Below are 14,552 nucleotides of genomic sequence, written 5' to 3' on the forward strand. Positions count from 1 at the left end.
GTAGGTGGGCGTGTAGATCCTCTGAGAGAAAGTGGAAAAAGGATGGCCTACAGGTTTTGCGTGAGTTGTTCAGAGCATCTCTGGTTGCTTATCAGGATGCTGTGAGCGCTGACAGAACTGCCTATTTTGCAGACATCATTGAAACAAACTCCAAGATTCTCTACAAAACACTGAACTCTGTTCTGGTGTATCAGGAGCCCAGCTTCATGTCTCCTACAGCTGCTGAAAACTCTGAAGATTTTCACAAATTCTTTGTTCATAAAGTATCGAGCATTAGAGCAGCTATTTCTGGTAACTCTATTGACCCTGTTCCAGTTCCTCCATCACCACCCACCCTGAGCTCCCTCAATACTGTTTCTTATTCTGAGCTGAGTAAGATTGTTGCAAGGCAGAAGCCATCTGGCTCTCCACTTGACGTTCTGCCGCCTCGTCTCTGGAAGGCTGCCTTTCCGTGTCTTGGCCCATCACTTGGTCAGATTATCAATGGGAGCCTCAGTACAGGTGTGGTCCCAGCTGCTTTGAAAGCAGCTGTTATTCGGCCGACCCTGAAGAAACCTGGTGCTGATGTCTCTGTGATAGAAAATTACAGGCCTATCTCTACCCTGCCTTTTACATCAAAACTCCTTGAGAAAGTCATTTATCAGCAGCTGGTCTCACATTTAGCTGACTGATCTGTTTGAGGTTTTCCAATCAGGGTTCAGGTCTGGCCATAGCACAGAGTCAGCTCTACTGAGGGTCTTAAATGATATCTATTTATCACTAGATCAGGGAACATCTGTGGTGCTTCTGTTGTTAGATCTGACGGCAGCCTTTGACACAGTTGACCATGCAATTCTACTCGATCGCTTGGAACGATGGGTTGGGATCAAAGTGTCTGCTCTGGATTGGTTTAGATCATATCTCCACAACAGGACATTCTGTGTTAAACTGGGTGATGTTTTTTCTTCTTGGGAGGGGGCTCCGCTGGGGGGTCCTGCAGGGATCGATCCTTGGTCCTCTTTTGTTTGAAATTTATCTGCTTCCTCTGGGGTCAATCTTTCGTAAACATGGCCTATCATTCCATCTCTATGCTGAGGATTGCCAGATACACTCTCCATTGTGTCAGGAGAAAGGTCCCTCTATCCAGTCCTTTGTGTCCTGTCTTAATGAGGTAACGTCTTGGCTAATGGCCAACGTTCTGCATCTGAATGAGGGAAAGACAGAGCTCATTGTTTTTCACCCCAACAGCAGGAATGTGGGTCGTTATGTTGATCTTGGGCCTCTTTCTCCCTACTCAAAACCAGTTGTCACCAGTTTGGGGGTGAAAATTGATGCTGGACTTAAATTTGATGCTCACATCAATTCTGTGATCTGGTCCAGTTTCTTTCACCTGAGACGCCTTGCAAAAATCAAGCCTATGCTGTCAAGAGCCCACCTGGAGCGGGTACTCCATACTTTTGTTATTTCTAGGCTTGATTACTGCCACTCTCTTTATGCAGGGTTGTGTCAGTCATCACTGCGTCACCTACAGGTTGTGCAGAACAGCACAGCCAGGTTCCTGACTGGGACCAGGAAACGGGACCACATCAGTCCGGTTCCGGCCTCCCTGCCCTGGCTTCCGGTTTGCTATCATTCACACTTTAAACCCCTCGTCTTTGTTTACAATTTTTTCCAGGGATTGTTATTAGAGTAAAAATTATGTTGTCTCTGATCTTCTGTGACTCAATGTTTTTCCACCTTCCCGGTTCGTTAGAATCTCTGATCAGACACAAAGTAAGCCACCAGTCACCTTGTATTTTATCCACCAAATGCATTTAGGGGAGATTCTGTCCCCTCCCAGTCCCTGTGACAAATCAGATTTGTTCTTTCAAAATGCACAGCTTTTATTCTCTTATCCTGCTGCAAAAGTCTCCTCCTGGCACCTACTTAAACCTTATTGAAGGACATCACCTGTTGCTTTGGTAACTGACAGTCCTCTTTGTTTTGACTAACTCTTCTAGATAAGATGGGAGTCACTTTGCCTCATCTGCTTCCAGTCCTATCTCCTTCTGCTAAGGCTGCGATGACCAAAGATCTGGCCTGTTTACTTTCAACAGCTTTTAATCTGTACCTGGCCTTCACATAGCATGTGACTCCTCATGCATGAGCTGAAACCTTAGCAATATAAGCATGCATAAATCAAACATTTAATCTTTTCCTTCACTTCTTATTGCGTTTGAAGCCGTGATCAAAGTTTTTTAATAAGCCGCTTTTTAAGGTGTCTGTCCCCCACAGTTCCCGTGCAGTCTCTGCTGATCTGAGCGTCAGCTCTAACGGACAGAAGCTCCTGGAGTGCTGTAGTGCTCCAGTTTGCCCGTCTCGGCTGATTTCATAAAGCAAAACTTACGGCCCGTGTTTACTTTCATTTTCACCATGGGACCTCCCTCTGTTGCGCCAAGGTGCAATACCCATTCATGACACAGACAATTACCGCAATATTGCTACCAAGCGAGGCGGAACGAATGTCACAAAAATTGTGCAACGCCATGCTGATATGGCGTGTTTATAAGACACACCCTTGCTGTAAAATTACGCAGATTTTTACCAGCACGGTATGTCTTGTAAAAAGTTCTTCACAGGAATGAGATAGTGATTGCAGTAACCAGATTCGACTACAGGATGTAATTTTTATTTCATTCCTACATATTGGAGCTTTAACTTATTCTGAACACATGTTTTATTTTATTTTTGGTCAGCCAGACTTGACTCTCTGTCCCTAAAAATAAAGTTTTGTGGCTGTGCTTAAAGGGAAACAATACAGCAATAGCTTGCTTTTAGCGCCTCCTAGATTCTGTTAGTAATTCCCTGTTGTAAAAGCAAAAGTGAAACTTAACTTCTTGCTGTGCATTTGTCTTTTTAACATCTTAATCTAAATGCTGAAATGTTTCCTCAGCCTTCCTTCGATCCTACAGGAATGTTTCATCACCAAATCAAACCTATCTAAAGCAAAAATGTGCTAGAAGCACACTCCAGTGCTGGCATGTCAGTTCCAAAATTACTAAAGCCTCTTTTAGAAAACAATGCTGACAATTAGCCGCAAAGCTGAGCTGGCATCAGGGAGAGTTTGGTCGTTTAAAAGTGGTCAGACCATGGCGGTGATGTGGCGCAATTCTGTCCTTATTTTTATTTATTTTTTTTTACAAAAGATTACACAATGGAGGTATAAAGGGGGTAGTCTCTGTGCTGCCTGCTGCGGACCTCCGTTTGTCCTGGACATAACTTGCTTTTAATTGCGATCGAAGATGTGCTCATAAAGTTTTATAACAAGCTGGGGTCTCATTTATCAAACATTGCGTAGAATCCTTACTAAAACCGTACATGAGCTCAGCAAAAAAAAAAAATTTACTCATGCCAAGTAGGTTTGTGATCTATCAAACATGGAGTATGCACAGCTGCACGCAATCTCCGCTTCATAAATCAGAAACTTTCTAGAAAGGTTCTCAGCTGCTTTTTAGTCACATCCCACCCTCACCATGCCCACTTACTGCCATAAATAGTCAATGCAAAGTGCCTTGTGGATCTCATGCATTTACATAAGCCGGCTTGTTGCAGAATTTTGATCACGACCGCAGATCGAGGAAGTGCTATTTCACAAGCAGAAATTGAGGTACTTGTGGGTGAGGTGGAGAAATGAAAGGAAGTGCTGTTGCAAAACAAACAAGAGAAAATCCAGAGTGGCACAGCGTTGCTGAAGCTGTCAATGCTGAGTTCTTCAGAGAGATCTGTGGCAGATATAAAAAATAAAAAATAAAGATCTGATAAGGATTCGATCCCCACACTCCCAGGTGAAAGTCACGCGTGCTAACCAGTCAGCCAAACAGAGCTCTCCCTCGTCCAAGTAGCCAGGGCGCATGATTAATTGGGTCACAGTGACAGGACACACTGTCACAGACGGATGACATTCTGTCTCAATCTGTCCCCCTGCTGATTTTGTGCATTTCGTATTCTGCGCTTCAGGCTGTGTGTGTGCGCACGCGTGCGCATGTGTGTGTGAGTGTGAGCGCGCATGTGTGGGTGTGGGGGTCTTGTTCTGTGTGAAAACGAAGCAGTACAAGTGATAATGCTGCAGGATTTTATCCTTCTCAGCAGCAGAACTGCAGGTGCTCTCCATGTCCAAAATGTGTGTAAGCGAGGTCCTTAGTCAACTTAAATTTGCGCACATTTTTCTGCTAAGTTTTCTTTCATAAATCCCAAAGTTTGTGTGGAAAGTTGCTTACGTAGTTTTCCAACCCCGTTTTGTCAGGGTATCCACGGGTCCTTAAAAGGTCAAAGTCTTAAATTTGCTTTTCCAAATTTAAGGCCCTAAAAATCCGTAAAAATGACAAATAATCCTTAAATACAGTTTCCAAAGGCCTTAAATTACCAAAGACCCAATAAACAAGATTCTTTGATTTCTATAAAATTTTCGTAAATTTCTGATTAGTGTTCAGCTTTTTTTGTGTATGATGTTGGCGTAAGCGGAACCGTACACATTCAGTTGGTTGTGAAAGGGGACTATTTTTAGATGAGCACATTAGCTGGTTTAGCTAGCGGGAGATTGCGCCATGGGGAAGTGGAAGTTTAATGGTAACTGGATGGCTAATCCCACATTCGCTACGTGGTTAGCACATGTTCCAGGCAACAGCTGGAAATTATAGCTTAAATTTGGTCAAAGTGGCCTTAAAAAAGCTCTTAAAAAGTTTTAAATTTGGCGCCCTTACACCTGCAGATACCCGGTTTGTGCGTAAGCAAGCTTGATAAATGAGGCCCCAGCTCTTTAACCAACCAGCTCAGTGGCCACCTTAGGACTGGGAGATCGGGGTTCAAATCCCAGTCGGGTCCTACCAAAGACTTAAAAAATGGGACCCAATACCTCCGTGCTTGACACTCAGCTTTAAGGGGTTAAGATTGGGGGGTGAGACCAAATGGTTCCCGAGCGCAGCTGCAGCTTACCGCTGCCCTCCATAGGGATGGGTCAAATGCGTAGATGAATTTCACCAGTGCGTGATCATGACTGTGGGTCTTTAAAGGTGTCAGGCCTCCACAGCCCCCGTGCAGTCTCTGGTGATCTGACCCCCAGCTCTAACGGAGAGAAGCTCCTGCAGAAGCTCCTGCAGCTCTACATCACTCCAGTTTATCATCTCAGCTGGTTCTGTTTACAAAAGTGAAACTTATGGCCCGTGTTTACTTTAATTTTCAATATACCGTATTTTCACGACCATAAGGCGCACCTAAAAGTCTTAAATTTTCTCAAATGTACGCCGCGGTGCGCCTATTGTGTTGTTGTGAGACGTGAATGTAGTAGAAGACGAGGGGCATGGCGAGAATGGCAAGGGGCGTGGCGTGAAAGTGCTGACGTGAGCGAAGACGGACCCCGAATAGCTCAAAAGGGCAGGTATGCTGAACATTGTTCTGACAACCCTGAGAATGGCACCTGCTAAGAGACACGCCTATGAAGCACAGTTTAAACTGCAAGCGATCAGCTACGCGGAGAAACACTGTAATAGAGCAGCGGCGAGAGAATTCAGCATTAATGAGTCCATGGTTCACAAGTGGAGGAAGTTGGAAAACGAACTCCGACAAGTAAAGAAGACGCAGCTGTGTTTCCGCGGGCACAAAGCCAGGTGGCCAGGTGGCCTGGTGGAGTTACGCCACAATTTGTGAATGGATTGTAAATGCTTGGGCTAATGTGTCTACTTGTACTGTTGTTCGGGCTTTTGCAAAAGCCGGCATCATTCACGAGGAGACGGACGGCAACGAGACAGACTCTGACTGTGACGAGAGAGAACCTGGCGTGTTTGACTGTACTCTAGCCCAGTTGTTCTTATCAGATACAGAAGATGAAGACTTTGATGGATTTGATGATTAATTAATAGCACTCAAATAAAGCACAACCAAACTCATATTTGCTCCCGCTGCCTTTTTTAATAAAACACAATTCAAAACACACTATTTTCTTAGGCCTATTAATAACACACAGATGATTTTGTTCATGTGGAAAGTTTACATGGTTAAATCCACCAACTGCCGGTAAGCACATTCTGAACTTCAACACAGCGCATCAGCGCATAAGAAGAGCACGAGCCGTCAGCGCACGCAATGAGGAAGTGCACGTGCGCTCTAAACCAGGTCTGAACCAGGACTAGACCAGTAAAGTGAAACATGCTTTTGGCTGTTTATAATTTTCACAATGTCTGGTTTGCACTGATATGTTCCGAGTCCCGAGCCCGCACAGCTGTTTTACCAGTACGTTTTACCGTGCCCGCGCCCTATAACCCGGTGCGCCTTTTGTATGTGTTAAATACCAGAAAGACACCCGTAACTGAAGCTGCGCCCTATAACACGGTGCGCCCTATAAAAAAAAAAATACGGTAGTTGCTGGGTAGAGCTCGGCAGTAACTCCCCACGTGATCATGACACCTCCTGTTGCGCAAAAGCCTAATATGTTGCAGCAGTATTACTACCAAGCATGGCTGCATGAATGCTGCAAAATTCCCACTGCGCCATGCCGCCATAGCGTGTTCATAAGACAGTGGTGGCAGTCTTACGCTGATTTATTAGTATGGTGTGTTTTCTAAAAAGGGCTTCAAACTAAAGTGCGACCTAACATGTTGCGGCCTGTCAACTCTGTAGTTGGAAGTTCTGTATTCTGGCCACATGGGGCAGTGGGGTCTGATTGATTTTTCATTAACCCTGTAAAGGGCCATTTTAGCACATACTGGCTTAAGAAAATTACTTGGAAATGTGAAAAAATTGCATTGTATGCCTTTAAATTACCAACATGTTTTAACTTGTGTTTATTCTCCTCCTTTAGGGACATCTCATCGACCTCTCACAAGGATTAACGTGGGACACAGATGCATTCTTTTGAACGGATAAACGGGCAACTTGAGTATACTGGATATCTCCCACCACCAGCTTCTCGTTCCTCCCATAATGCATCAAGTTCTTGGTCTGCAAATACCATGCATCAGTACATGAGTGCAAACTCGGGGATTCAGCAACCACAGAGCGCAAATATTTCCATTCACAATGTAGTTTCTGCTAACGGACAAATGCCGAATTGGCAGTGTACTGAAGGCCTTCATATGTCAGCTAATTTTTTGAATAATAATTTGAAGGGTTGTAACAGAATTCCTTCTGGTAATCCGACAAACACTTCTAACTATTTTCCATCGCCAACCTGTGGACCTCAGATTCTCACTCTGCAATATTCTCATTCAAACTATGCTAATCAGAGTTTAGCGAGTTATTCCTGCCCAAACACTACGTTCCACCACTGGAATCAAACAGCTGCAGGGAATGAGGCGCCCACATCAAGGATTAATAATTCATCTAATCTTCAACAAAACCAGTCTTCACACATATTGCATCAACCCTCAACCAGGTATGTTACCCCATATGCAACATCAGCATTCCACCACTGGAATCAAACAGCTGCAGTGAATGAGGTGTCCACATCAAGGATTCAGGATGCATCTCATCTCCAGCAAAACCAGTCTTCCCATAGTTACCATCAACCATCAAACGGATATGTTACCCCATGTGCAACATCAGCTCCTTCACTTCCCTACCAACAGATGGTCAAGCCAGGCTCATTGACGTCTGCAGCCTCTCAAAATGTCCAAACATATCAAGTGGCTCATTACAACTCTGCACTGCAATCCTCATCGATTACACTGGTTCAGAACTTTCCCAACACAAGTGAGAATTCTCAACAAGCAAGAACTCAACCAAACTCATCCTATTACACCCTTGAAGGTCCCACCAACTCCAGAAATACAAATGTAAACACTCAGTATACTCAGAACCCTTCTTCGAGAAAATTCATCAAACATCCCATAGATTATAAGGCACAACAGCAGCTTCTACCTTCTTATGAAAGCCATTGTTTCAGTAATACATCCAGACAATCCAATCAAACTATGCAACCTGTGACCTCGGCTGGCTCTCGAAGTTGTAACTTGAGTGTTACCCAACCTCTATCACTCCATTCTGTGCAAACTTTACCTCAAGGTGCAATGCCAAGAGGAACGCTTACTGTAAATCCTCTTCAGCAAAACACTTTACCGGTGGGTTTCACCATGAACACAGCAGCAGGGGTGAAAGAGAGAGAGAAGCCAGTCGATGTTTCAGTCCCTGGCAATGATATGGTCTCGAAACGTTGTCCAGCAGGATTCCAAAATGAGGGTCCATCAGAGAAAAGCTCAGTGAGGATAAATAAAGTTGATGCATTCATGAAACGATGTCCAAATCTAATAAAAATACTTGGATATTCTCCAAATGTCCAACCTGCAGAAGACTCTGCTCCGCCAGTGCCAGCTCACTCTGCTACCAGGGCTGTTGCTGTTGTGCCACCATTGTCACAGGAGGATAGACGTGCCTCCTCTTATACTCCAACTTGTGATTCTAAAAATATCACAGACAATGAGCGCATTACACCTGAAGTGGAAAAAGAGGTTGCATTTGTAGAGAAGTCTAATGTGGACCAAGAAGATCCAAATCCAGTGACAGTCAACAACACAGCGGCAGGGGATGGTGCTGTTGTATCAATCTCAGTCTCTGAAAGACCTAGCTTCTCTCAAGGTTCTGAGCAGGACGGTCTTGGACCACCTACACTGAAATGTTCAGATATACTACCGAGTCAAACCCGTCCTGAGGAACAAAATGAAGTACCTACACCTCCATCACCACCTGTCTTAGAACTTTCTTCCATCCCAACTGTAACCTGGACAATGGATTCTCTAGATAATTTATTGTTAGAAACGGAAAAAGCTCAAGTCAAGCCAAGAGAAGATGCAAAGCATTCAGTCATAGACCAAATACTAAACACATTTTGGAACTTAGACATTAAAACATTAGACAAAAAATACATGGATTTTGTAGGATCAAAGTATGCTTCTCGTGTTGAGCTCGTATGCAAACATATCCCAAAACAGCGTGTCATACTATCACAAATTCATCCTGCTTATAAGGAAAACCTCAAACAATACCACGTGCTTAAAGATGATGAAGTGTATTCAGAGCAGCTGTATAAATCGTTGTGGTTGAATGTCAACGATCAGTTGGATGACATTGACAAAGAATTTGGCTTCCCTTGGACTTTGATGCAGCATCATTATGTGCATGAGACTTGCAGCCAGATGAATACAGCTGACGATATTTCCGAACTAGTTGCACATGAGGTGCAGAACAAAGTTTCATCGCACCTAGTGTCTGCATCAGTTGATCTAACTGATGACGATGAAGAAGCCTCTCCTGTTGCATCCCCCTCATCAGAAGATACTTCCTGTGACTCAAATTACTCATTTAAGTTGGATGTTTTGCCTCCAGAAGAAGCCAGAGCGATCTATGAAAAAGTTCAAAATCCGGTTCATCAAAACCTTGATTTTGAGGATGTGATGAAAGTGAGGGGTTCATTGCAACCAAAGATATCCAACGACTTAGATGGTGCAGCAGAATCAAACATTAAGAACAAACTGGAGCAAATTCAAGTCATTTGCTGCTTTGCAAAGTTCATAGAAATGCATTCACCAGTTGCTTCATCATCTCTTAGATGCACGTGCAAAGAAAAACAGAGTTGCAATGAAAGTGTTGTCAAACCTGATCTAGAGAACTCTTCAGAAAACACAGACAATGAACCTATAACACTAAGTTCCCCAGAGCACTGCTTTAAAATCGATAAAATCATTGACCTGACTAACGTGGATGACGACCTCTACTCAAATTCTGATCAAGCATCAGAGATGACTGACAACAGTTGGTTGAACATTGTCAGCTCGAGTGATGTAGAGAATACAGATTTTATCCCTACAGAACCTGAAAGTGTTAGTGAGAATGTAAACCCTGCAATTGCCATAACCCAATCAGAAGATGAGACTTTAAAAGGAGAGGTCAAATCCACAGAAGCCACTCAGTCTGCTTCTTCAGCCAGTAGTTCCACACAGAATGAACCCATGGAACTTCACAGCAGTGAAACTGAAGATACTCTACAGATGTCAGAACATGAAGAAAACTGTGAACAAGCAGAGGAGGCAGAGTCATGTTTAGAAAACGAAGGACAAACTCAGATTACCAATCCAACATCATCAAGCCTTCATGTCAGAGAAAAAACAAATGAAGAAAGACAGAAAAAACAGAGCAGTCTTGACCCGTTTTCCCCAGACCTAAGTACACCAAAGAAACCAGTCAGTATTGCCACACAGAGTGAACAGAAGGAACTTCCCATCAGTGAAACTGAAGATGATCTACAGATGTTAGACCATGTAGAGAACTGTGAACAAGCCTCTGAGGAGGCAGAGTCATGTTTAGAAAACAAAGGACCAACTCAGATTACCAGTCCAACATCTTTCAGCCTTCATAAAAAAGGAAAAACAAATGAAGTAGGACAGAAGAGACAGAGCAGACTTGACCAGTTTTTCCCAGGCCTAAGTACACCAAAGAAACCCAAACTTCCAACTAGTCCGCTCCTGTTGGACGTCCTTAAAGCCTCCGAAACCAAAACTGTGAAGTTGGCACTGTTTGGCTCAAGAAAAAGAAAGAATGGTGTTCTGTTTAATAACCAAATGAGTCCAACTTCAACAGGTGGTTCTTCAAATCTTGAACCACCAGAGATTCTGTCTTTTAAACTGGACACATCGACGAGGAAACCCACAGAATCTGGTCTCACAGGAAACAACACGGTTAAACAGGGTTTATATCAAGAATGGTGGAATAGTATGCCAACTCTGAATGGTTCCGTTAAAAATGGACGCAAAAACAAATTGAAAAGACAAAAACGTCTACATGTGTCTGGATCTACAGAGGATTCAAAAGAGAAGCAGCGCTCTGTATCGGTCAAGAAACATAAGGGCTCACTCAGTCTGAAGAAGAGGAAGAGGGAGCGATACGGTGTTACGTTGTGCCAGCCTGCAAATAAGGATCTGGACAAGAAGCAAGATAGAGATGTTCCCACCACGCCACTCAAGGAAAACATCGTCTTGAAGTTCAGCGTCCTACCAAACACCTTCGACTTCAAAAGTGGGTCCAACAGGGTGATGGAGGCCCCTGGTCCTGAATCAGGTAAATACTGACATTCTAAAATGAACCTGGTGATGGATTTCCCTGAGTTTGGCACACTTGAGAAGTAAAATAAACATAATTTTGTACATTTTATATTTCAAAGACGTCTTCACTTTACTGCTGTTTAACCCTCCCACTGTCCTAATGGGTGTGACCCCGTGAAGAAAGTTGACCATTGAGCAGTGTTGATGGTTTATCCCTTGAGTCCATGTGGCAGGGGTGAGGAGTGAGCACCACCTCCCCCCTGCCACGTGGTCCTGAAGGGGCAAACCATCAATCCTGCTCAATGGTCAACTTTCCTCACGGGGTCACACCCATTAGGACAGTGGGAGGGCTAAAACTGGAGACTGTAGAGTAGCTGTTGGGGCTTCAAATATCCCCACAACCTCAGGATCGAATCAAGAAACGAGCCAAAGTTAGTTTAAAGCTTGGTTCATGCTTGACGCATTCACTTTCCGCTTGGTGATGCGGCTCGCGGATGGAACGCGCTTCACTACTCCCAGCGTTAATGGTTCATGCGGCTTGTCTCTTCGGTGAGCCAATATTCTCCCAAACTGAACGGGGCAGCATTGAGTTCTTCAGCATGCATCCAACACTACACCATAGTAGAAGTAAAAATTACGGTTTACAACATGGCATTCCAGCATTTTTAACAGCGTCCTCGTCTTTTCCGACAGTGCGAGCTATTTCTCTCCAAGAATTATTAACAACATGTTGATCACGGTGATCTTTGAGAGCTGAATCACACAAATGTCTGTATTTACGAACCTCTGCCATACTAGTTCTTGCCGGTCCGCCATGTTTTTCTGCGTCCGACCGTCCGCGTGGTTAGAAATTTTCCTAGGTGCGCGTTGCGGAAATTTTGGGCTGTGCGAAGGCGCGGTGGAGGGGCGTGGATGTTAAAATGGCGCAATTTCGCCGTGCGGACCTCGCGGACGCACGCGTCAAGCATAAACCAACCTTTACTCTGCAGAGGAGTACGATGGAATTTTCACACCAGCACTGAATTCTCACTTCCTCTTGCAGTCCTTTTTGTTGACAGAGAGGTTCATTTGCATAAGCCAGGGGTCGGCAACCCGCGGCTCTGGAGCCGCTTGCGGCTCTTCCATCCATCTGATGCGGCTTTCTGTGCTTGTAAAATAATGAATGGATATTTAAATAAAATGCTTTATATTTTACTGCATTCATTTTATGTCTGTATGACAATTCTAAATGTAAAGATTGTCTGCGGAAACCTGAACAGGTCCAACCTGGTCTTACTGTGAGACCGGGTTAATGGGTCATGCTTGTGTGTAATCAGATATCTCTATAGGTGCTTTCTGAGCTGAAGAGGATGTGAGATTCTGGGATTCTCCTCAGACAGGCTCCTGGATGTGTCGCCACATTGGAGACAGGAACAAGCGCTATTCAGCCAAAGTTTCATAATCAGGGAACATTTTCTAAGTGACAAGTCTCTCTGAGAGACAGGGTTTGGACAACACTCTCTTCAGTGGGAGGAATCTTCCCACATGCGCTCTGGTTCTGTGACGCGCTCCAAGTCCCTCTCCACATCTTCAGCTCGCTGTGCACCTTACGTACGCGCTGACAGTGAGCTGCGCTGAGCAATGTCCAGCTCAGATGTTCAGATGAGAATCTTTTCTTGAGTGATTTAGCTACATCTGAGATGTGCGTAACGAATAAAATGTCAGCTTGTCTGCATGCATTGGGGTAATTCTTTCTATTCTTCCTCCAGCAAAATAAACGGTCAAATACGGGAACTGTCCAGTCAACACAAGCCCTGCTTTTAACTGTTCTGTTTTCTATGTGAAAATTGTTTCAAAGAGACAAAATTTAACTTGATTAACACCAGAGCCAGGGCACTGCGCCGTTATCGCCGTCACTGTAAATGAGGGAAAAACTGATCGGATCCTTTTCTGACCTTCCCCACCGACAAAGTTTAAATACAACAATCAAACCTGATAGAGCCTGGATTTGTATTCTGAACAGTTAAAACATGTTTTTAAAAGAAACATGTGCGACAAAAGTGGCACCTGCTCAGTAAAACCACTAACAGGGTGAAAAATATCAAAATATTGTAAGCAAAGACGTGCTACAACTTCTGGATCCATTTTATACAAATCGTTTTATTGATCATCTTCTGTTGAAAGATAAGTCTGACGTGCACGAGCGACCGGTATTGGCTGCTGTTACCTGCTGTGATTGGTTAAAGCAGCTCTCTGTTTTCTTTACTGTGGGAAACAGGTAATAATGGCTCTTTGATGGGAAAAGGTTGCCGACCCCTGGCATAAGCAGTTGTCAGGGCGTTGCCTGCACTCAAATAGATAACCAACTCCACATGGGGTAATGGAAAAAACCATGTGTGTTGTGTAACTGTCATGGTATCTGTTAAAACAAGAAAGTCCTGTTTCCTGTTTACCTGTGTACTAAGAAAGTGCTGCTTACCTGCAGGCTCAAAGTTTCCATGTTAGACTTCTATAGCATAATAACCTTTATTTTCTCTAACAGTAGCTGTTCGTAATGTCAGGTGAATTCTATGAACCTCTTCAAGTTTACCACAATAATCGTTTCTGGTAGTTAAATTCTAGCTCATTACTTTTTTAATCTTTTGTTTCAGATGAAACCAAACTAGAAGAAGAAAAAGACCAGAGTCCCGGCCCTACCAAACACCCCAAAGGTATCTAAAACCTGATCTTTTGGAATTTTTAACTTTAAAATAAGTATCTGATGACTTATTGTAACGTTAATTATTGATAGGAATTTGGTATTCAAGTCCTGCGAAACTGTACAGGCCTCTGCGTCCTCCCAAGAATGGCGGTCTCTTTCATGAGTATCAGAAGAAGCACAAAGAGAAGACTCGCTCATCCTCTAATGAATAATCTGCCAGAATTCACGAGACCTACGTGGTCTTGTTGGTGGTTGAAGGGAGCACTGTACTGTAGACAAACTAAAACTTAAGTCAGTATTTTTTTTTATTGTTTACATTTGTGAAGGGAACTTCCACAGTATTCCATAATCAATACTTGTAGCATTTCCAAGGCTGCAGAGTTAATATGCTGTGTATTTATTATACTTTATATTGACAAATTATTTTGGTATATTTGCATATTTTTTTTACTTTTTATACCAATAAGTGGTCTATGTTTCTTTACCTCACTCCAGTGTTATTTTGTGGGAAAACTCATTTGTTTTCTGAATGTATGTAAAAACTTCCTTTTTTAAAAGGTCAGTGTTGGATACAGTTGTTAACTTGTAAATAAATGCAATTTGTTGAATATTAAATGGTTGTGAGGTTATTACTAGAAAGCACAGACATTGAAGTTAAACTGCAATGAGTTGAATTTAATTTCAAGATGCTGCAAAATGACAAAGGAGATAAAGATGTTGGAAGCCCCCGCATGCTGCAGGAAGCCCCCCTGCAGCATAGAGATGTCACGCTGGAGGAAGATCTGAGCGGAGGGCTGCTGATGCGAGTGGCAGCGAGGCAGGATAACACA

At 43.5% G+C, this 14,552-nt stretch overlaps 1 protein-coding gene across 3 annotated transcripts in view; it reads left to right on the plus strand.

Annotated features, from left to right (window-relative positions):
* Positions 1-14,337, plus strand: part of si:ch211-106e7.2 (serine-rich adhesin for platelets) — a 32,505-nt gene extending 18,168 nt beyond the window's left edge. For all 3 annotated transcript variants that reach the window (XM_070550450.1, XM_015964925.3, XM_015964926.3), the window contains exons 2-4: positions 6,812-11,058; positions 13,673-13,732; positions 13,813-14,337. In XM_070550450.1, coding sequence (XP_070406551.1) covers positions 6,855-11,058; positions 13,673-13,732; positions 13,813-13,934 — 4,386 coding nt within the window. In that variant the 5' untranslated portion in view covers positions 6,812-6,854 and the 3' untranslated portion in view covers positions 13,935-14,337. The remainder of the gene's footprint in view (positions 1-6,811; positions 11,059-13,672; positions 13,733-13,812) is intronic.
* The last annotated feature ends 215 nt before the right edge of the window (positions 14,338-14,552 follow it).

Source organism: Nothobranchius furzeri, chromosome 4 (assembly GCF_043380555.1).
Source record: "Nothobranchius furzeri strain GRZ-AD chromosome 4, NfurGRZ-RIMD1, whole genome shotgun sequence".
Classification (NCBI taxonomy): Eukaryota; Metazoa; Chordata; class Actinopteri; order Cyprinodontiformes; family Nothobranchiidae; genus Nothobranchius; species Nothobranchius furzeri.